Here is a 23449-nt window from a genome sequence, read left to right on the forward strand (position 1 = left end):
AAGGAAAAGAAAAGGGGAGGCTAATAGAAGGGAGAACAGAAGATGATAGGGAAAATGATAAGAAACAGGGGAGGGGCTGTAGAAGGGGTGGCTGTTTGAGGGAGATGGTGGTCAAAAGCAAAACATTAGGAAGGAGGAAAAGGGAGAAAGAGAAAAGTATAACGAGGAAAATAAGATGGTAGGAAATACAGAGTAATTTTAACTGTGAATGTGAATGGAATGAAATCTCCCATAAAATATAAGCAGATGGCAGACTGGATTAAAAGCCAGAACCCTACAATATGTTGTTTATAAGAAACACATTTAAAGCAGAGTGATACATACAGAATAAAGGTAAAAGGCTGGAGAAGAATCTCTTATGTTTCAGCTGAAGTAAAAAAATCAGGGGTAGCCATCCTGATCTCAGATCAAGCAAAAGCAAAAAATGATCTAATTAAAAGAGATACATTTTGCTAAAGGGAACCATAGATAATGAAGTAATATCAATACTAATCTTATACACACAAGTAGCATAGCATCCAAATTCCTAGAGGAGAAGTTAAGAGAGTTGCAAGAAGAAATAAACACTAGATCTAACTCTGGTGACCTTATCAGCTCCCATTAGTTTAATTATACTTTTTGTGCATTTGTATAAATATCTAATCTACTTTCTCTCCTGATTTCCATATCACCAATAGCTTATTGGCTTTTTTCAAATTAAATGTCTCAGAGCTATCTCAAGATGGGAAAAGCAGAACTCATTATTTTCTTCCCAAACTTACCTGTCTTCCAAGCTTTATTAATGTTGAATGCACCAACATTTTTCTAGTCATTAAAATTCCCAACTTCCATTCATTCTTAACTTCTCACTTTCAGTCACCACATCCAATTAGTTGCCAACTTGTTTCTATCTCCACATTATTCCTCATTTACTTTCCCCCCCCTTCCCTCACATAAATACGACTATCACTGTATTTCAGGCCTAGCCTCCTAATTGGATTCTCTTTCTTCATTTCTAATCAATTCTCCCCCACAACTGCTAAAGTTATTTAGCACAAATCTAAACATACCACTTCCCTACTCCATGAAGTCAAATAGAATTCAAAAGAACCTCCTCAATTTGGGATTTAAAGCTCTTCACAATTTAGTGCCATCCTATCTTTCTATTCTTTTTAAACATTACTTCCCATCCATGCATTTTATGGTCTAGCTACAATAGCCTACTTACTATTCCTCACACATAATTCTTCATCTCCCACTTCCATCCTTTTGAACTGGCTATTCTCTATGCCTGGAATGCTCTTTTTCCTCATTTTATGTCTCTTAGTTAGACTCTTAGGCTTTCTTTAAAATTTAGTTAAAATGCCATTGTCTGAAGGATTTATCCTCCTGGGTGCTAAAGCTTTTCTATCTAAAATTACCTTGTTATCTACTGTGAATGTATTTCACAATCTATTTATATACATAAATACGTACATACATACATATATGTAATCTTCTCTATTAGAATATAAGCAACTTAAATTAAGGGATTATTTCCCCATTCCTTATATCCTCAGGGTTTAGCAGAGAGACTAGAATATATTACATGTTTATTATTCAATATACCTAAATTTTAGGCTATATGTTATGCTATGTTTTATTTAAACAACATATCAAATTATTTATCTTAATTATGTCTATTGATTTCAGGTTACAGGCTCATGAAAGGCAGTTTTAAATGTTTATATACACAATTCAGGATAAAACCTGAGGATCATAGATTTCAAGGTGAAAGGGACCATCAGAGAGACTTTACCAAGATGAGGCATATACTAAGTGTTATAATGCCAAATGCACTGATACATATAATATATGCTCTTAATGATAGTCACCTCCATGGTTGCCTTCTGGTCTGAGTTATTTAAATAACTGCTTCAATTTTTAATGCTGTGGAATATGAAGTATGTGTAAAACTGTAATATACCTCATGTATTGTAAATTAAACTGAAAACAATTCTTAGTAATACTACACTGAGTCAGGACATAAAAGTACTTCATATAACAATTAGAAACAATACATTTTTGTTTTATTTTTATAGAGCTTTTTGCCAGTTTCTCAAAAAATAATACATGTAATAGAAAGGAATGGAGAAGCACTTTTAGCAAAGTTTTAATATATGAAATGTCATATTATAATTTCTCATCATTTTAAAGTTTTTTCTGAGTTCCAATTTCAACATTTCTTTGTACTTAATTTATATTAGTTCAGATTTAGCATTTTCTTATCAGTATGAAATAAGTTATAAATAATCTCTCAGCAAGCACAAGAAGAGAGACATCTTGAATTGTCTTCTTAAATAACTGAATCATTGCACAAAAAGACAATACTGCAAGGAAATTCCAAGACACAGTTAGTTGAATAATATAACTAAAAACAGATTGTTGTAGGACTGTGTGATTTTCATTTAAAAAAAAAATATACAGTAACTCAACTGATTGTTTAGCGGCTAAATCAGAACTGATCTGGTTCTCTCTCATCTTCAATAAAGCAGAATTTTCCTTTGCAATGCTTCCTTTCAAAATGTCTAGAAAGGTGTGAAAATGCTTAGCAGCTTCTTGAGCTAGGGATTCAGTTAACTTTCTGTTGAGTGAAACAGAATGAGAATTGGCACATAAGAGAATATAAAATAATATAAAAGTCCATTTTACCTTTTCTATATACTTCACTGAACAGACAACTACTAGTAAATTAAAAAAAAATAAAAAATTAAAATAAAAAATTACATTTTAAAATTAGTTTTTAAAAATCTTAATTGTAATACTAACAAAATAAAATGTTGTTTTCTTATTTTTAACTTTTATTTTTGAATTTCATTTTATATGCTTTTAGTGAATCTGCATATTGTTCCTAGGTTATGCTATCATCATTTCATGTCTTCCAATATTTCTTAGTATGCTTCATAGTTGTCATTTCTTATACTATATTAGTGTTCCATTATATTTATATATTACAATTTGTTTAGCCATTTCCCAATCATTATAAAAATGTGTAGTCTTCAGTCCTTTGCTATACAAATAAAACTACATTTAACATTTTTCATAGATAAATCATTTTTCATGTCAATAATATGTTTAAGATATAATTTTAAAATTCAAATAACTAGATCAAAGGGAATGAACAATTTTGTAGAACTTATTGTATATCTTGTATTGTTTTCTAAAAAGGTTACATTATTACCAAAAGGATTGTTTCTTCACAATCCCACTAATATGTAATTTTGCCCATTGTTTTGAAATAAATTATGGAATATAAAGTAGTCTGAACCCACCCTATAACTCAATGCATAATATCATACTTCCTTTATGTAAAAAAAAACTATTTACAAAAATATAGAATACTCACTGAGCAGGAAATAGATAACCTAAATTATCTTTAATTTTTTCATATGAACATTAATTTTCTTAATAATAATAAGCTAATGCTATGATTAATTAACTGCCTTATAAAAGGGAACCCAAAACACATGGATTCACATATTAATTATTCTATATAAGGAACAACTAATACTTATAGTATATAAGTTACTTTCAAAAGTGCAAAGAATGATTTCTAATTCAATGAGACTAATATGGTTTTGATTGTTAAACCTGATAAAGGAAGACAAATAAAAATACTGTCCAATATTATTGTTCTTTTTGAAGAACCTAAACATTTAAAGCTTTTTATTTTCAAAATATATGCACAGTTTTCAATATTCACCCTTGCACAGTTTTTTATCCCACCCTTTTATTACCCCACTCCTTCCTTTAGACAGCAAGTAATCCAATATATGTTAAACATATGCAGTTCTTCTATACATATTTCCACAATTATCATGCTGCACAAGAAAAATAAGATTAAAAGAAAAAAATGAGAAAGAAAACAAAAAAACAAGCAAACAACAAAACAGAGAAAATACTATATTGTGATTCAAACTCATTCCCTATAGTCCTCTCTCTGGGTTTAGATGGCCCTCTCCACCACCACAGTCCAATATTATTAATAAATATCATTGTAAAATGTTAAATATTGAAAAGTACTTTCTTATATAAACTTCCTTGATTATAACATTATTTCCTACTGAGTAGTTTTTTTTTATAAGTCTAATATTTCTTAAATTTTCTCTTGTTGAATCTTCTCCTAGGGACATCTCTATCCTTATAGGGTTGACAGGGGAGTGATCGGAAAAGCACAGACTATGAATGTACAACACTCCAAATGTCAGCCTTTTTTGAGAGGTTGGTTAGATTTTTTTAATATAATGTTCATAGTAATATTTTAGCCATAATACATTAAAAAAGAAAAACCAGTTTTTTTGCTGTTATCAAAAATAGCTGGACAAGACATATGAGATACAAAAATAAGCAAAATAAAAAATTACTTATTGTAGAGGACCACAGATAGTGGGGAACTCTGGGAAAAGCATAGTTGAAGCAAGAATACTTACTTACAACAGGGTGTTTACTCAGTGTGACTGATGAGATAATGGTTCTCTAGTTCACATATACTTAGTGTGATGTAATGATGTAATCATTCTAGTTGGCATATACTTAGTGTGATATGGTGATGTAATGATTCTACAGTTTGCACATACTCAGTGTGCTGTAGTGATGTAATCATACTAAGGTATTTAAGGGCTGAGAGGAATTGAAATAGACAAATTCTCAACTCCATCCTTGACCATCCTCATGGTGACTCTCCTGCCTTCATCACTTCTCCACCTGAGAACAAGGCCCGTCCAGAGATCCTCCAGAAAGGTAGTCCAGACACTACAACTTATAACATGACTTCAATATTAAAATCAAAGACACTGTTATTAAAGATATAACATAAATTCACATCATATTTGATTTAAAGTAAATAGGATAAACAAATATTTTGAGAATTATATATACATCAACAGTATCTTCAACAAAAGGATTTTAACCAACAAAAAATCATGACAAAAAGTTTTGTTCTCTTTTTTCCTTTTAGGAAATACTTTTATATACCTCATTCTAAATAAGACAAGAAATAAATTATGCCCTTAAAAGTATGCCAGTTCACTCAGAATGTCATAACTTCTGTCAGCCAAAGGAACTGCATGGAGTTATATGGAACATGTAATAATTCCTTAGCTTCTCGAGGACAGGAATATTTTGCTTTTTGCTTTGTATCCCTGGTGTTTAACAGTGCCTAGAATATAGAAGGCACTTAAAAATGTTTGTTGAAGGACTGGCTCGCTATTTTCAGTCGTTGAAATAAAAAGCTCTATGTTAGTTAATTTTAATGAAGTTTTTTTGAAAAATTATTTTATGATTCTTTGGAAAGATTAGGGAAAGAGCTAAATTGGGAAATAATGATTAAGTAAAAACAAAATCAATAATAACAATTTACATTAAAAAATAATTTTTTTCAGATTGTGGCACAGTATAAAGGTTGTTACATTTTAGACTGAGAAGATCTAGGTTCAAATATTAGATTTTCTATTGACTATACAGTCAAATATAGCACAAAAAGAGTTTGGGTTTATTCTATAATAGAAAGAAAAGTCTTGGAGAAACAAAGCTACTCACAATATGAAAAACTGAGAATTGAATATGGCAAGGATATTAAGCCATATTAACCTGACATAGGAGGTACATTCAAGGCAGAATTCTCTTTTAATTCACCAACTTGGGGGAAAAAAAGTGACTTATGTCTAGACTATTCTTTCACTTCCAGGTAGGGATACCTTATCAAAGGACATTATTGTTAAATCTTTTATTATTCACTAAAATGCATTGGCTTTTAGCAGCAAAATCTAGCTTTGATTTTAACTTAGTTTGTAAGATCAAAATATTTTCATTTACATGATAGGAATGAGAAAAGGAAAATAGTTCCTTTGCTTAGAATGATGTAGGGATTAATAGACAATGAAATCATGGAAGAACTAAGGCTACTGCCTACTTTGTGTAAAAAAGGTTGTCTAAACAAATTTAAAACTTAACATAGATTATGTTATCAGATGATTCTACAAAGAGTATTTTGTCTCCAAGCAAAGCCATGACTGTACCACCAAAGGTATGCTAAATACCAATATTTATAGGTGGAAAGAAGTGAAAATTCTTTTTTTTAAAATTTACTTATTTATTTAAAACTTAAATGCAAAATAAGAAAACAAAAGATAGAAAAAGACAGAAAAAGGGAAAAAAAAAGAAAAACATCTTCATGTGCCTAGCAGAATATCAGGGAGGATTCAAAATATGTAACAATAAATGTCCATTTCAAGAAAGATATATAGTAAAAGAAGATATTGTATTCATGACTGTCCATTTCTTTGCTTCCTTATAAGTTTTCTTTTGTTCGCTACTGTGCACTTTTTATTTTGTTTTCCCCCTTTTCCTCCCTCCCACTTCCCCTAAGAAGGCTACCGTTAAGCACAGATATATTTATGTATACACACACACATAAACACACTCATATATACATACACTCAAAGCACACACATGTGTATACAGATGCACATACACATAACACCTAAAATAATATTAATATGGTTGACATATAATGTAGATTTCTCTCTTGACTGAATCTTTAGTTTAGTTTGACTTTGTTTGAGATCAATGATTATGCCCTCTATAAATTCTCCTCCTGATCATTGTTATTGTGTTTGTTTATATCTCTTATTTCCTATCCTTGATAACTTTTCAACTTTACTTCCATCCATTAACTTGACTTGCTATTATTTAACTTCTTCATCAAATGGAGTAATCCATGGGCTGTTGATTTTGCACAGCCTTACTTTTTCCTCCAGAGCTACCTGAGTCCAGTAGCAAGATATATATCAGGAGAACTGGAGATGGCCTTGGATGCAGTGGAAAATATTAAGTAGAATCTTCTTTTTCCTTCCAACATCACGCTTTACATGAAGGATAACATCCCATTCTTTGAACAAATATAATTTCAGTTTTGGGCAGGTGACCTTCACTAAAAAGAGAAAGAATTTTCAAAGTAGGAGAAGCTTACAACATAATAGGCTGCAACCTTCCATTTATGGATCATTTCTGTAAACAGGCAAGTATACATTTCTGCTTGCCCATCATCAATAGCAAATCTTAGGCCTTCTATAATGGCTATATATGCAAGTTTTGTTGACAGAGTAGATATAACTTAGGTTGGCTGTGGCAGCCTTCATTACAACATATCTGGAAATGGTTGGCAGGGTATAATAAAGCAAATGAGATGACAAAACATCTGGACACTTATGAAAGCCCAGAACTATTTCCAAGAGCTAAAAATAAATATAAATAAATAAATAAGAGGAAAAAAGACTGTTTAGATCATTTTGATGAACAAATAACTTTCTGCTCACTTTAGAGAGGAAAAAATGTTCACATCTGAGGGCACCTCAACTAAGGCCTTGAAATGTATGTCTCCTTTAAAAACTAAAAATAAAAATCTGAGAAGAATTTGTCAGCAGTAGCTTAGAGAAACAGAAAATAATTAACTTCTTGTAATTCAAAACATCTTTTATTCCATTCTCATAAAACAGAACATATAAACACATATGTGCATACCTGGTGCCTAATTTTGTGCTTATTAGAATTCTCCCTAAATAAATGCTTTTTAGGATGAGACTTCAAGATAGCAAAATAGAGAAATTTGGAATGCTAGCATATTCAAACTAGCATCTATTAGAATCAAAAAGCCATCAGATTGCATGATACTCATTCAGATGTCCTTGTCATTAGATTAAAAAAAAATATCAGATGCTTTTGGTCACATCATTGGTTTTTTTTGAGCACTAAGATCAAAATATAGCAATTTTAGAAGCACTATAAGAGAAGGAGATAATTGTGGTAGTATATCTGAAACTTCGCCCCAAAGGATTAAATTTCAGCAAGATAGAAAAAACAGAGTTGAACACATACAACACATACATAGATAGTGAGACCAATTAATTAAAATATGAAAATATCAAAGAACTAGTGTGAGCTGCTCCCTGTCTTAGTCTGTTAGCACTTCTACCCAACCCCCTCAACTCTAAGAACCCTCTTCAACTCTAGGCTTGAGCTCAATTCTGGTATGGTGCCACTTAACCCCAGGTATAATCTATGATGTTTGCCCGATGGAAAAAAAATAGTAATTGCATTTCTGCTGGGGCAACAAAATGTGGAAAAGTTACTGGCCATTCTTCAGTAATTATTTCTAAGATGTTCCTTAGCACCACCATAATTTCATTTCTCTGGTAGGTATCTGTATGGGCTCTGAATTGGGCACTCTTCTCTTCTCTATACATACCATTTCACGTCATACTCTTATTTATTCCTACAGATTCAATTATGATTTCTTTGGTGATGATTTATTAATTCTGATCTCTAATCTCATCTTCAAAAATCTATTGAACATCTCAATTTGAATATACTATATATTTCTTGAACTCAACACATTCAAAACTGAACTCATTATCTTTCCCCCAAATTCCTTCACTTTTCTAAATTTCCCATGGTCCAAATACCCATGGTCAAAGATACCACCATGTTCCAAGTCACCTAGGCTCATAAGCCTAAGTATTATCCTTAACTGCCTTTGCAACATCTCTTGTATACTCTCTTCTGTCACTTGTTACTACTGTTGAAGACCCTAATTACTTCATGGCTAAATAATTGCAATACACTTCTGATTGTACTCCCTGCTTCAAGTCTCTCCCCATTCTAGTCTATATCCCTCTCCTCTGTTAGAATGATATTCCTAAAATACAAGTGTAACCATGTTGCCCCCTTATTCATTTAATCAAATGACTCCTCATTTCCAAAATCATATTATATTCTCTATTTGGAGTATAAAGCCCTTTATAATTTGACCTCCTCCTATCTTTTCAGTCTAACACTATTCTTCTTCTACTCCCTACTCTCCATGTACTCTGCAATTTGTTATACTCTTTGCCTTTTTTCACTTATGGCATTCCATTTTTTCACTGTGATCAGTTCCACAAATTATATCCCCTATGCTTGGAATCCTTTCTTTCCTCAATGCTAAAATGCTGGCTTCTCTATCCTTCTTCAAGTCCCAGATAAACTTCAGGTTTGTATAGGAATCCTTTTCCTATTCCCTCAATGTTAGCAACTTCCCTTTGTTCATTAATTTTTCATATAGAGAAATATATGGGAAAATATGGATTTGTTGATTATATTATTGATACATTCTATTGTATTTTTTATATTTATCCTATATAAATATGTAATATTCAGGTTAGCTTTCAGGAGGTCCTCTGAAGGAGCCTTTGGTCTCGGAAGAATAGTCACCATAAGGATAGTTGGGAATAGTGTCTTAAAGTCTTTATTGTCTCCTTCACAGCCTGTCTCCTTCATAGTGTGTTCATTTTGACTAACTGACTGTGTCCCCAATTCTCTCAGTCCGTAAATACCCTATTACAATTACATCATTATATCATAGTAAATATGTGTGAACTAGAGAACCATTACATCACCATACTAAGTACTAAGTATATGTAAACTAGAAAACCATTATCTCATCAATTCCACTGAGATAACACTTTGTTGTAAATATCTTTGTTTCAAGTATTCTTCTCCAGAGTTCTGGCCCTCTGCATCTTCCGCTTTCTTTTGTTATAGAAAACAGATGGTCATGCCCTCCCTGACTTCTTGGGAAGACAGGTGAAAACACCAAAAAAATGAGGTGATCATGCCCTCCCTGACTTCTCAGGAAAGTGAGAACACCAAACCAGATATCATTAGCAGATATCGTTTCCTCTGGACTTAAAGGGTCTTACTTGAAACAGGTATATATAAACCATCATCATGGGAAGTATTACACAAGCTTATATTAATATAACACAGACTAATAGTTATGTAACAAATAGCATGAATCAAAATGAGGAATTATAAATGTTCATAAGTCCTACAGATAGTCCAAAGCCAATCTATTGTCCGTTACTTCATATGTCAGGGAATCCAATGATTCCTGCGAGTTTTGAAATCCTGCATCAGTCTCATCATGTATCAGGGAATCCAATGATTCCTGCAAATTTTGAAGTTCTGCAGTAAGCTCATCAACAATTTTTGATGTTCACTGTCATGCTTTTTCAGTGGCACACATAGTCAGAGATGGAACCAGCTGATGTTTTTTGGGTCTTCTCCTTCATTTTAAGGATCTTCTTTGTCTCTCTCTGATGGACAAGGTGAATATGGCCCGTTGGTACCCATGTGATTCCTTCTCCATCTGTAGAGATACAAGCAAACCCTCTCCTCCAAGGGGTTAATCTATTTGGTCCCTTCTATTCACCACTTTCTGGATCTCCTTACATCACCTGGTGATTATCTAAAGATAAGAGAGCTGTTCGCACTGGACACTGCCTTTCTGGTGGGTTATAAAACCTCTCTGCTGGAGCCACTGCATCTTTATAAAACTCAAAAAATTAATAATGTAAAGATCTAAATTTAGAAGTTCTCTAGGTTTACCTGTAGCTCCCCCTCTGTTTTGCTTTTGGAGGAGTGTCGTGATGTCTCTGTTTCTCCTTTCTACTATTGCCTGTCCCTGAGGATTAAAGAGTATGCCAGTGGGCTATAAAATCTGATACTGTGCACAAAAGTGTGTAAAATGTTTAGAGTGTCTGCAGGTCCATTATCTGTTTTTATTGCTTGTGGCACACCCATAATTGTTAAAGCTTGTATAAGGAATTCAGTGATCACTCAGGCTGTTTCTTTTGCTCCTGGTATTGCAAAAATAAATCCTAAAAAAGTGTCTACCACAACATGAATAAAAGACAGATGACCAAAAGATTTATAATGGGTCACATCCATTTGACAAATTTCACTGGTTCTCAAACCACAAGGGTTCTTTCCTGGAGGGAGCCTAGGAATGTGGAAAGGAAAACAAGATGTACAGGCTTTTACTATGTTCCTAGCTTCCTCTTTTGTTATCCCAAATTGCAAATGTAAAGCTCAAGCAGCCTGATGATATTTACAATGAGATTCTTTGGGGTGCCTAAAATAAAGGAGTATTGGCTAAAATGGTTAAAAGGCTATCTTTGAATTTCCACAAAAAATAGGACCTGAAAGTCCACTATGAGAGTAGGCATGCAAGATATAAATCTTGTCAGGATGCAGAAGATGTAGAGAGGGCCAGAACTCTGGAATTCTGTATTTCTGTATTTCAAGTATTCTTGAAACAAGAATATTTACAACAAGGTGTTAACTCAATTGATTGATGAGGTAATGGTTCTCTAGTTTACATATACTTAGTATGCTATAATGATATAATCATACCAAGATATTTAAGGGCTAAGAAGGACTGGAAATGATACATTCCATTTTTTACCAAACTCCTGGTGACTCTCCTGCCTTCATCACTTCTCCACCTGAATACCAAGGCCCATCTGAAGGACTTCCAGAAAGCTAGCCTGAACATTAAATATATTCAAATATAGATGCAGTAATATGTACACGATATTTATCATGTTTATATGTGTATGTCTTAGCTTGCATATAACTATTTGTTGATTTTCAATTTATAATATTTGTATACATATACATATTTGTTTGTTTATATATACATATTTGCAAATCATACACATATATGTAGCTATATACAAAGTATATATGTTCCTTTGTCTCTGTCTCTTCACCCCATGACTTATATTTAGTTAATATTTGATAAGGGTTTAATTGAATTGGCTTTAATGATATAAAACTGTCTGGCCTTAAAAGAGACTTCAGAGGCCATCTAGTTCAAATTCATATGTTTCTTATCTGTGGGGTAATAGATAGATAGATAGATAATTCTATCTATTATGCCCTCTATAAATTCTCCTCCTGATCATTGTTATTGTGTTTGTTTATATCTCTTATTTCCTATCCTTGATAACTTTTCAACTTTACTTCCATCCATTAACTTGACTTGCTATTATTTAACTTCTTCATCCCATGGATTACTCCATTTCTCTCCCTTTTCATCCCCACCCCCATTAATCTATACACCTTATTCCACTCATGTTCTATATCCCACCTTATGCTAAAGTGCTCCCCCATCTAATTCCTCTGTCTTGATTCTTACCCTTGCAATCACCTCATTTGTATATCATAGTTACTGTTTTTACCTTTTCACATATGTTTTTGCTTTTGGGAGAAAAATCATACTCAACTCTTACACAAATCTTTTTTTGGACTATCCAATTACTAATGTCAGTCTTAGATATATAGTTTATACTTCCACATATAAAACATTAACAGTTTATCCTTATTGAATTTCTTGAAATTAGTCTTTGATGATGGCTTTTATATGTTAAATTTTCTACTTAGCTAGGATTTGTTTGAGACAAAAATCTTAAAAATCTGACTTCATTGAATACCCATTTTTTCATTCAATATTATAATTAATTTTGCTGTTTATGGTATTTTCAGCTGCAACCCTAGTTTTTTTTATTGTCAATGTATGGTATTCTAGGATTTGTAGCTTTTTATTGTAGCCACTAATAAATCTTGTGCAATTCTAATTAGCTCCAGATTATTTGAATTGTTTTGTTTTTTGTTATTGTTGCTTGTAAATTTTTCTCTTTAAAGAATTGACTCAAATTTATAAGAAATCAAGCCATTCTCCAAATGATATGAATAATTTTCAGATGAAATTAAAATCATTTGTAGTCATATGAAAAGGTTCTCTAAATTACTATTGACCAGAGAAATGCAAATTAAAACTACTCTGAGGTACCACTACAAACCTCTCAGATTGATTAAAATGACAGGAAAAGATAATGACGAATGTTGAAAGGCATGTGGGAAAACTGGGACACTGATACATTCTTGGTGGAGTTGTGAATTGATTCAACCATTCCGGAGAGCAACTATGCCCAAAGGATTATCAAACTGTGAATACCTTTTGATTTAGCAATGTTTCTACTGGGCTTGTATCCCAAAGAGATCATAAAGGAGGGAAAGGGATCCACATGTGCAAAAAGTTTGTTTTTTTCTAATGGCAAAAAACTGGAAACTGAGTAGATGCCCATCAATTGGAGAATGGCTGAATAAGTTATAATATGAATGTTATGGAATATAATTGTTCTGCAAGAAAAGACCAGAAAGATGATTTCAGAGGGGCCTGGAGAGACTCACATGAACTGATGCTAAGTGAAATGAACATAACCAGGAGATCATTATATACAGCAACAACAAGATTATACAATTATCAATTATGATGGACTTAGATCTCTTCAACAATGAGATGAATAAAGCCATTTCCAATGATCTAGTGATAAAGAGCCATTTGCACCCAGAGAGAGGACTATGGCAATTGAGTGTAGATCACAACATAGCATTTTCCCTCATTTTGTTGTGGCTTGCATACTTTTGTTTTCTTTCTCATTTTTTTTCCTTTTTGATCTGATTTTTCTTGTGAAGCATATTTGTGGAAATATGTATAGAATTGCACATATTTAACATATATTGGATTTCTTGAGATTTAGGAAAGGGAGTGGAGGAGAGGGAAAACATTTGAAACACAAAGTTTTACAGGGTGAATGTTGAAAATTATGCATATGTTTTGAAAATAAAACTTTAATAATAAAAAAAATTATTCTTTAATTTGGAGGTTTGGAAATTTATCAATGATATTCCTATATGTTTTCCTTGTAGGATGTCTTTTGACTGGTACATTTTTTATATTTCTATTTTTCCTTTTCTATCACTTCAGGACAAATTTCTTGTAGTATTGTGTCAAGGTTCTTTATTTTGGTCATACCTTTCAGAATAGTCCAATTATTCTTATGTTTTTTCTTCTTTATCTGTTCTCCAATTCTGTTGTTTTTCTTATTTCTTCTATTTTTTCATACTTTATATTTTCTTTTATTATTTTTTGGTCTCCTATAACTTCATTGGCTTCTCCTTTTCTAATTCTAATTTTTCAAAGAGTCATTTTCTTCTTTAAGACTTTGGATCTCCTTTTCTAGTTGGTTTTCTTTTCATAATCTCATTTTTCTTGGATGTTGTTTGTTTTTCTTTTTGTTTTTTTAGTTTTTCCTCAATCTCTCATTTGATTTTTAAATTCTTTTAAAAGTTTTTTTAAAGTCTTTTTTGAATTCTCCTATAATTTTTTTTTGAGTATGTAACCATTTAACACCCTTTGGGACAGAAGTATTTTTTTTAACTTCACTATCTTCTAAAGATGAACCTCAGTCTTCTATATCCCCATAATAACTTTCTCCTGTTCAATTTTTTTCCCATTTTTTTAAAAATAAGGATTTATTAGTGTAATCACCTCTAGTTCTGGGGTGTATGTGTTTGTGGGAATGTGCCTCTAGCTTCACTTCTCTCCCTCTGAACCCCAAATCAAGAACTCTGTCTTCCTATAAATGCCTGCAGCTAAGGAGCATACTACCCCATTGCTTTACACTTACCAGGTATGTGCTGGTTCTTTCTCATCCATGGTATTGTCTCCACAGCATAGCTGGGCCTGGCAATCCATATCAGCAAAGGTTACCTTAATCTTATTAGATTCAGACTCCTGAGTCCCCACATGTCATGTCCATGACATGAAAGTTCCTGTGGTGCAGGCAGAGGTTACCTTTGAATCCAGCTCGCCCCAGGACTTGCCTGGCTGTTACCCTAGAGGTGTTCTATCCTGGGTTCCTGGGATCATGGAGTAAGTTTTCAGATTTTCTGCAGTTATCGCAGGATAATCCCTCTTCTGGCCCAAGTCTTGTTTTCCACCAGTCTATGTTCACCCTAAGGCACAATTTTGTTTTGTGTGTGTATGTGTGTGTAGAAATCTGGGGAACTTAGAATTTTCTGACCTACTCCACTCTTTTCTAAAAAATTTCCACTATAAAGTTTCTTTAAAAGACTTTCAATCTTTGTTTCCTGATGTCTTAGTAGTCTAAAAGCCACTAATAACCATGAATGGACAATACTACAAGCAGTTGCTGGTCTACTGGATGCATGCAAGGGGTTAGGAGGGAATGGTATTAGAATGAAGGAGTTTTCAAATACCCTTTTATGTAACTGGAACACAGACATAACGTTCCAACATCAGTCAGAATGAATTATTTATCTTTCTCTTTTACAAGCAGAGAACTAGCCCATAATCCACAAAAATTTTGCTGCTATTCCCACCACCTTAAAAATGTTTTATGCACTTTACCCACGAAATAGTCTTTTTACACTTTTCCATATAGGCATCATAACAGGTGATTTTTGAGAATGCTACCTTCTACTACACTAGTACCACCACCCCAAATTAATCTAGTTTGGATTTTTGGTCCTGTGGTGTCAAATGCTACAGCACCAAAACAAAACAAAACCTTTCTGTGTCTTTTTTTCTGTTTATAATAGCTTCTGCATCTGTAGTAATGACTTTCATGGGAGTTTCACATTCATTCCAGCTTTCATCACCTCTTTTAACTTTTCCATGGAATGGAAAGATAGACCAAATAGGAAGATTATTCTGGCTTTTCTGGATTATTGGACTCTGAGTTAGGATCCAGATAATACATTTTATAGCAAAGTATCCTCTATGGCAAGAAACTGCTGGTTCTGAACAAAATCAAATGCCACTTCACTGAGTGACCAGGCTATTATTACAATTCTCCAACAAATTCTAAATGAGAAACTGTTTCCTGGTATATTGCTCCTCTCTGTATATATAGTGTTGTTACAGACATTTTGCTATATTCTGTCAATTTTATTTCTGCCTCTTTTATTATTTATATTATTAAATAATATTTATTAATTAAACAATTATTAAACATTTAATTATTATTAAACAATTATTATATTATTAAACAATAATATTGTTAGTAATGGAGTTATTCTTTGGTTTGTTAATTTGTTTGATATATTTTAAAATTATTTCATTGGATTTGGGTAGTTTTACTTTCGGGGGCACATCTTTTTTTGAGAGTCATGCTGGTGTTTTTTACATCCCCTCTATTGTCTCAAAAATATAGTAGCTCCTTTTTTCTTTAGTTATTTTTATAACTTTTGTCAGTTTATCTTAATTTTAAAAGATAGGGAACAGCTTCTGGGGGAAGACATTATGTGTCCTGCTACCACATGAGTGGATATATCACCAGAACAGAATGCATCTTTTAAGAACTACCCTCCTGTGATAGTCTCTCTCTTTCTAGCTGCATCCAGAAAGAATAAATTCAGGTCCTGCCTCCCCATAGCATGGATATCATGAGCTGACCTGGATAAGAGGAAAGGTTACCTGCTGCTCCTCCTCCTCCCTTTTGCACCCTCTGGCCCCAAGAATCGTATTTGGGATTTTATTTCATTTGTTTCTTTTAGTTTTAGGTGCAGGTGGTAGAATTCCCAACAAACCCAGATTCAAACTATGTGACTTTGGAGGAAGGATTCCAGACCAAATGTTATAGCCAGCAAAAAAAGCCCTGAAAAACCAGAATGCCTGGAACTTAAGACCAAAGTTTTATTTTTTAAATTTGGAACTTGGTTTGCACATGCTATTTAGGAACTGAGCTAAACTGTGATTCTACTTCCCCAAACAAACACATGTTTTTTGTATGTTTTTTCTTATTATATAAAATCTAATCTGACTGTTAGTTTGTGGTTAAATGAAATTGGGATTCAGGAGACCGTAAAACTGAAGAAACACTGTTGGTGAAGATTGGAGCCCTCATTTATACTTCAGAGCAGTGGGGGAAGAGTGAAAATGTAAGAGATGATGTAGAACAGGGGAGTCATTTTTATACAAAGTTGTTACTTGGCAAATAATAAGTGAAAGAGTAAGAGGGCAAGGTATTCAAGTGTAGAGAATATCCACCACAAAATTTAGATCACTGAATGGCTTCTCCTTCCCACATTATCAAGTGGTATATTCATAAACAATGAAGACTAATTTTAGTAATGAATTAATTACAAGCAAAAATCCAAGAACTTACTATCATTAGACACTTTAAATTTTTGTTGAATCGACCCACTTAAAATAATAATAAAAAAGATTCCTTTTTAAAAGGATTGAGTAGTTTGCTTTTGTTTTGAATTATCTTTTTGATAACACTCTATGCCATTGCTCCTATCTCTCAGCACAAATAATTGGATATTAAATATTACAAATAACATTTTCTCAGCCTTTACTTACTTCCATCTCAGACAAACAAGGGTACCGTCTTCCCTACCATTCGCTAATATGGAACGACCATCAAGTGAAAATGCCAGTGATCGAATTCCTTGTGCCTGGTAAGAATGGCATTGAATCTGAGCAAATGTTTCCTAAATGGTTAAAGAAACAGCATTTAAAAAGCATAAATGTTTCTATTTCACTGTACGTTTTATTAATGGAATGATATGCATATTTATTTTTCTATTGTTACTGTGGATTATTCAGTCAAATACAGATTACAGTAAATACCCAGATTCTTAAATTTGGGGGATATGGAATATTAAAATTTAGTCTTTGGAATGAGTTGTTCCTAATAATTTTGTTTTATTACTAGTTACTTAGAAATATTAAACATTTAACCCAATGACAATTCAAAATGAAATTCTTTTATATTTATTATTTTAACAATATATTTGTGACATTGGAAGGAAAAGAAATTATTATTCTCAAAACATGCGTGGGAAAAATTGAGGCATGAAAAAGTTTAATGATTGATTGACAGTTACACATTAATAAAAGAACTAGAACTAAAACTCAGGATGCCAGTCTCCCAATTCAAGATTCTATTTAAACTAAATTGATAACATAATGGTAACATGATGTAACAGAAAGAACAGGAGTCTTAGAATCAGAAAAATGAGGTTTATATATACTGCCCTCCCCTCTTCTTTCCCTTTCTCTTTGTTCCTTTCTTCTCTCCTCCTTGTCTTTTCTCTCTGTATACAGTCTCCCTTAATGACTCCCTCTACTCTTTGAGTTTAGCAATAAACTTCTATCCAGAAGCCCTTAAAAGCTATATCTCCACCCCATCCTCTGCCCATAGTAACAATTCCATATTTCCAACTAATAGATATGTCCATTTGGCTATTTTACTAAAACTTTAAAGCCAACATAGCATGAACAAAAGTCATCTTCCCCCCAACTCTTTTGCCCCTCCATATAACTTATTTCTTTTGACGGATGGTACCATCATTCTCCCAGTCTCATCTATGTTTTTAACCTTAGAGTTATCTATGACTCTTGCATTTTGTTCTTGTATCACATCTAATCCATTCTACCTCTAAAATGTCTTTCACGTTTGTCTCTTCTCTTTCTCACTCCAACTGTAACTACCTTAATTAAAACTTTATTCTTTCTTTTTAACCTAAACTATTATACTAATCTACTGACTTTCTCTTTCCAATACATCCTTCATGCTGCTGACCCACTATGACACTCTATTACTGTGCTCCCTAGTACTTCCAAAACAAAATACAAAACCCTCATTTTTACTTTCAAAGACTCTTATAACCTGACAGACTTCCCTCCTTTTCCAGTTTCTTACACTTTAATCCTCTCCCCTCTTAGCATTTGTGACTTCAAGTTTTAGCTTTCTGCAAGAAGCTTTTAGTAGTCCTGCTTAATTTTAGTGCCTTACCTACCTTCAATTTACCAGAAAGAGAGAGAGAAAGAAAAGGATAAAATAGAAGAAAAGGAGGAAAAGGGAGGAGAGAGACACAGAGACAGAGAAAATCAAATTTAAAAGAATAAGAGCCATTCCCCAGATAGATGTGAATAGACAACATTAAAGGATATATGTTGGAATCTTTACAAACTGTTAAGCCATTGGAGTTGATTTGATTTTAGAAAGATATTTTGGGCCAGAACTTGAAACAAGGTACTAAGTAGAAGTGATAGAAACAATGCTTGTGTTCACCTTTAGAGAGCTCATAAGTATCTAAGTACTCAATGGAGTTCACACGTTTGAGAGAGTTCAGGATTTAGAAAGAAACACCGAATTCACACCTCCCTTAGGGCCAGAGAGCACCCTGGGAGATAACCCAGAATCCCTCTCCCTCCAGAAGGCGGAGTTAACCTTTGGGAGATCACATATATAGAGGGAGCTCTTGGAGCTTGGGAACGGACTTGAGTTAGTTACTTGAGGAGTTACTAGAAACTCTGGGATCTCGAGAGAGTTTTACTTGGAGTCGGAGAGAGCTCTTGGAACCCACAAGTCCTATCTTCGAGGCAAGAGATTCATTGCATCTTCCAACTTGGTGCTGGCTGGAGGCTGAAGAAAGCAGAGGCAGAAGCCAAGGACAAAGCTGCAAGATCTCTTGGAACCAAGCAGAGAGATAGGCCTGAGCTAACTGGGTATATTGAAGGACTAATTATAACAGTAGAGGACTCATGATGAAACATGCTATCCACTTCCAGAAACATAGCATGTTTCATCATGAGTCTTCTACTTTCAGAGGAAATTCAATGAAGTTTGGTGAAGGATACAATATTTTTTTGACACAGCTAATGTGAAAATTTTTTATTTTTTAACAGTTGTTTTTCTTGTTTCCTCAATAAGGATGATAGGAGGGAAGAAAATTAGAAAATAAAATTGAATTTTTAAAAGTAATATTAACTGTGAAAAGAAATCAAGAAAATTTAAAATCTTCAACAAAATACAATCCAAGTTTAGGGGGTTGGAAAAGATAATTTATTTTCCCCCTCCTTTCCAAATTCCCTAACAATATTTGCTTCTTAAGCAAATATACTTATTTTCCCTTGGACCTATTAAGGGCTTTATGCTAATATCAATATTTACCAAATTATTAATATCACGGATACTCAGTATTCCATCTTTGGCTGTTGATGCTAACCACTTTCCATGAGATGATAGGCACAATATTCCAGTTCCAAAATGTCTGCTTTGCATTTTGATCTTTGGTTGGAGAACTATAACTTCGCTGTTCTGTAAACAAAGAAAATATCAAATTGCATTTAAGATAATAGAAATAATTCTTATGGCTTATAAGAAAAAAAAACACATATTCTTGTTGACAATTTGATCACTGATATTAAAGAAAAGGAGGCAGCAAGGTGAATCAGTGGATAGAGCCTTAGGCCAGGTGTCAAGACGACCTGAATTCAAATTAAGCTTCAGATATGTATTGTGCTTTATGACGCTGGGCAAGTCATTTAACCTCTGATGGCCTTAATGGAGAATGAAATGATCAATCACTCCAGTATCTTGGCCAAGAAAACTCTTGGATAGTACTATCATGATATGGCCTATCACCAAAAGTCAGACACAACTGGACAACTAACAACCAGAAAAAATTTTAAAAAGAACAACTATAGCAAAACCCCACCCAAGTTTCAATATGAAATACACAGGTACACATGATTGTATGACCTAATAAAGTCTACTGCTTTTTTCAATGTTGTTTCCTTCTGAGTATTCAAAAAATTGTTTCATGCTTCATTCAAGGTATATTTTTCAGACAAAACCATTCTTGGTTAAGTCAGTGCTTAAAGTTTATTGCTACTTTTTCTCCAATATCAGACTTTTACATGAAAATGAAGGCCAATTTTCAATACTACTTCATTAACTGAAATATCTGTTAAAGGAATCAAAAGAAACCAAATTGATTACAAATCTTTTACAGATCCTAATATAGACCAAACTATATTGTAAAATCACAAGATTAAACTTTAATATCTAAAGTAGGAGTTAGCAAACTTTATGAAGGAGAGGTGTCTATTCTTCTGGTATGAGAAACTTTGAAAAAATTCTCATACATTTCACTAATTACAAATGCATATGAATGAAAAAGTGTCTCTTTTAAATTGAAAATTATTATCCTCTTCTCCTTTGTAATTGCTGAACTACAACAGCATTAAATATATTCTCAGAATGAACCTCTTTTCTACCTCCACATAGAATCTGACATTAATTACAATCCCGTCTAATACCTAAAATGGTACCGTTTGGGCTTCCTTTGGGTAGGAGCAATAAGGGATGGGGAGCAGACAATATGGGGGAGACTGGAATAAATGAAAGAAAAACATTTATTACTGAGAGTACTGTGGGTTTCTTCCTCTCCACTCTTTTTTTATCTTATATCACTCAGATGTCTTCTGACACTATTTTCTCCTTTACCTGTCTCACATAGAGAATAATTCCTTTCCAGGGCTTGTTGGGGCCCAGAGGGCCCAGGCAAGAAGCTTGTGCTGACACAGGGCTCAGGGCTCGTAGGACCAGGCAGGAAATCTGTGCTGGCTTGGAGATGAAGAATTATTACGTCGTTGTTCCCCTCACAAACATGAGACCTGGGGCTTACAAAGGTTGCTAACAATTGCTCAGGTCAAAGAGCAAGTCACAGTGACCCCAAAACATGCTTGTCCTGAGAAGTGCTCTGTCATCAGGACGTGAGCTCCGTGACTTTCCTGACTCAGCCACATCAGCATAAGGTTCCTTGTGCTGACCTTTCCTGAATCACCCAAGTCAGTATAAGCTTACTTCCTTGAGGTGGTGTGGAAAAGGGGATATAAGGAGGGACAAAAGATTGTAGAGGAGAGGAAGGCGGAGGAAAGTGCCTCTAATAAAAAAAGTATCTTGATTTCATCTCTTCTGGCTTGTGACTCTTTTTGGGGAACATGGCTGGTTCATGTCCAGATGTGCACTGAAGCTCAAGAGGAGGTAAGGCCAGGTTGTCCACAGGTGTAGCATCTGGCAAGGGCTAATGCTTTTACCTGTACAAATGATCCCATTTCATCCTGTCTCTTTTGACTAGATTGTTGGCAGGTCTGCCTGCCTTAAGTGTCTCCCTTTTTCATTTCATCCTCCATTTTCCACCAAAGTGATTTTCCAAAAGGGTAGTAGGTCTTATCATGTCACTCTGCCCACCTCACACTCTACACTGCAATGACTCCCTATCTCCTGTAGGATAATATATAAAATCCTTTGTTTGGAATTCAAAGTTCTTCATAACTTTGTATCCCTATTTCCTCCCCCACCCTCCTGATACACACATACCTTTTCAGTCTTCTTATAACCTTCTCTAGGCTATCTGGCCTTTATTTTGTTTCATACACATTGATTTTTCTTTCTCTTAGCTCCAAGCATTTTCTTTGGCTAATCCTAATGTCTAGAATGCTCTCCCTCCTCATTTCTATCTCCCAGCTTCCAACTAAAATCTTCTACAGAAAGCCTTCCCCAACTCTTCTTAACTCTAGTGCTTTCCCTCTGTTGTTTTCTTTTTGATCTTGAATATATAGCTTATCTGTACAAAATTGTTTGCTTCTTTTCCTTATCATATTGTTAGTTCCTTAATGGCAGAGACTATCTGTTATCTCTTTGTGTCCCTAATTCTTGGCTCAATTCCTGGCATTTAGAAAATGCTTACTGCCTGTTTGCCTAACTGCTAGAAATGCAAATACAAAAGGGAAACAGTTTCCACCCTCAAGAAACTTACATTCTAATATGGGGAGTTAATACATAGAGGGAGTTATAGTCAGAGAAGATTGTTTTGGTTTGGAAAGTCTTAGGGATCATGAGTGGAGCAACAGGACAGTTGATACCTTTATTAGAAACAATGGTAGTAATGATTTGCTTATTGTTCTTAACAGCAAATGAGGAGGGTATATTATATTATATTATGGTGTAAGGTTAACTGAAGTAAGCGGTCTGAGGCTAAAGCATATTCAAATCTAAGGCAGAATAGACTCTTAGCAATCAGAACAAATGGCTCCCACCAATAAGGACAGCATGGCCCTAGATGGAAGTTCCTAGATGGAACCAAGGGGCACTGCTCAAAGTATGGTATCTGGAAGTCTGATATGGAAAGTACAGAAAACAGCAAGCCAGGCAAAACTAGATGAGGGCCCCAAAATTAGAAGCTTTGGGTAGGCAGAATCCTTTGCAGTTAGACTGATAAGAGGGCAAATGAATGTGAAAGGATAAGAAAGGCAAAATATGCTAGTTTTACAATTTTTCTTATGATTCAGATACACTTTGCCACCCAAAATTGTCTATCCTGAAACTTTGATTCACCAATGTTGGTTATAAGGTGTATATTTGACACGGTGAAGAAATAACTCCTACCATATACATACAAATTCTGAAGTCTGTAGCTGACTTTCAAAGTCCCTTCCCCAGAGATTTTCTTTTACTCTAGCTGTCTTCTGACTCCAACAGACCTCAGATGGAACTTGAATGCTCTGAGTCAAGTAAGTAAATCATTTTTGCTTCAGTATGTAAGAATCAAAAACCTATACTAAGCAATTAGATATCAAATGATATCCAAAACATCAAGTACTGCCAAGTTAGGTAGCCATTTACATATTCTACACAATGTACTCTGCCACTATTCAATCAGTCCATAACAGTTTCTCCTTCTCTTTTCTCCTTTTACTATTTAGTTTGAATTAGAAAGAAGTTTCTCAATACATCCAAGGAAGTCTTAGTGAGAATAGAGGATCTTTAGGATGCTGGTGGACAACCCTTAGTCACGAAAGACATTCTTACCTCTCCGTAAGAAAAATAAGAAGAGCAAATTTCTGTAGTGTGGAGGCATGCATTTTGGTGTGAAAGAGAAT

At 33.8% G+C, this 23449-nt stretch overlaps 1 protein-coding gene across 3 annotated transcripts in view; it reads right to left on the minus strand.

Annotated features, from left to right (window-relative positions):
• The window catches only part of LOC100918759 (cilia- and flagella-associated protein 43-like), a 201538-nt gene that overhangs the window by 83500 nt on the left and 94589 nt on the right, over positions 1-23449 (minus strand). For all 3 annotated transcript variants that reach the window (XM_031955797.1, XM_031955799.1, XM_031955798.1), the window contains 3 exons: positions 19674-19820; positions 17075-17205; positions 2455-2602 (listed from right to left, as the gene is read on the minus strand). In XM_031955797.1, the coding sequence (XP_031811657.1) occupies positions 2455-2602; positions 17075-17205; positions 19674-19820 (426 nt within the window). The remainder of the gene's footprint in view (positions 1-2454; positions 2603-17074; positions 17206-19673; positions 19821-23449) is intronic.

This window comes from Sarcophilus harrisii, chromosome 2 (assembly GCF_902635505.1).
Source record: "Sarcophilus harrisii chromosome 2, mSarHar1.11, whole genome shotgun sequence".
Classification (NCBI taxonomy): domain Eukaryota; kingdom Metazoa; phylum Chordata; class Mammalia; order Dasyuromorphia; family Dasyuridae; genus Sarcophilus; species Sarcophilus harrisii.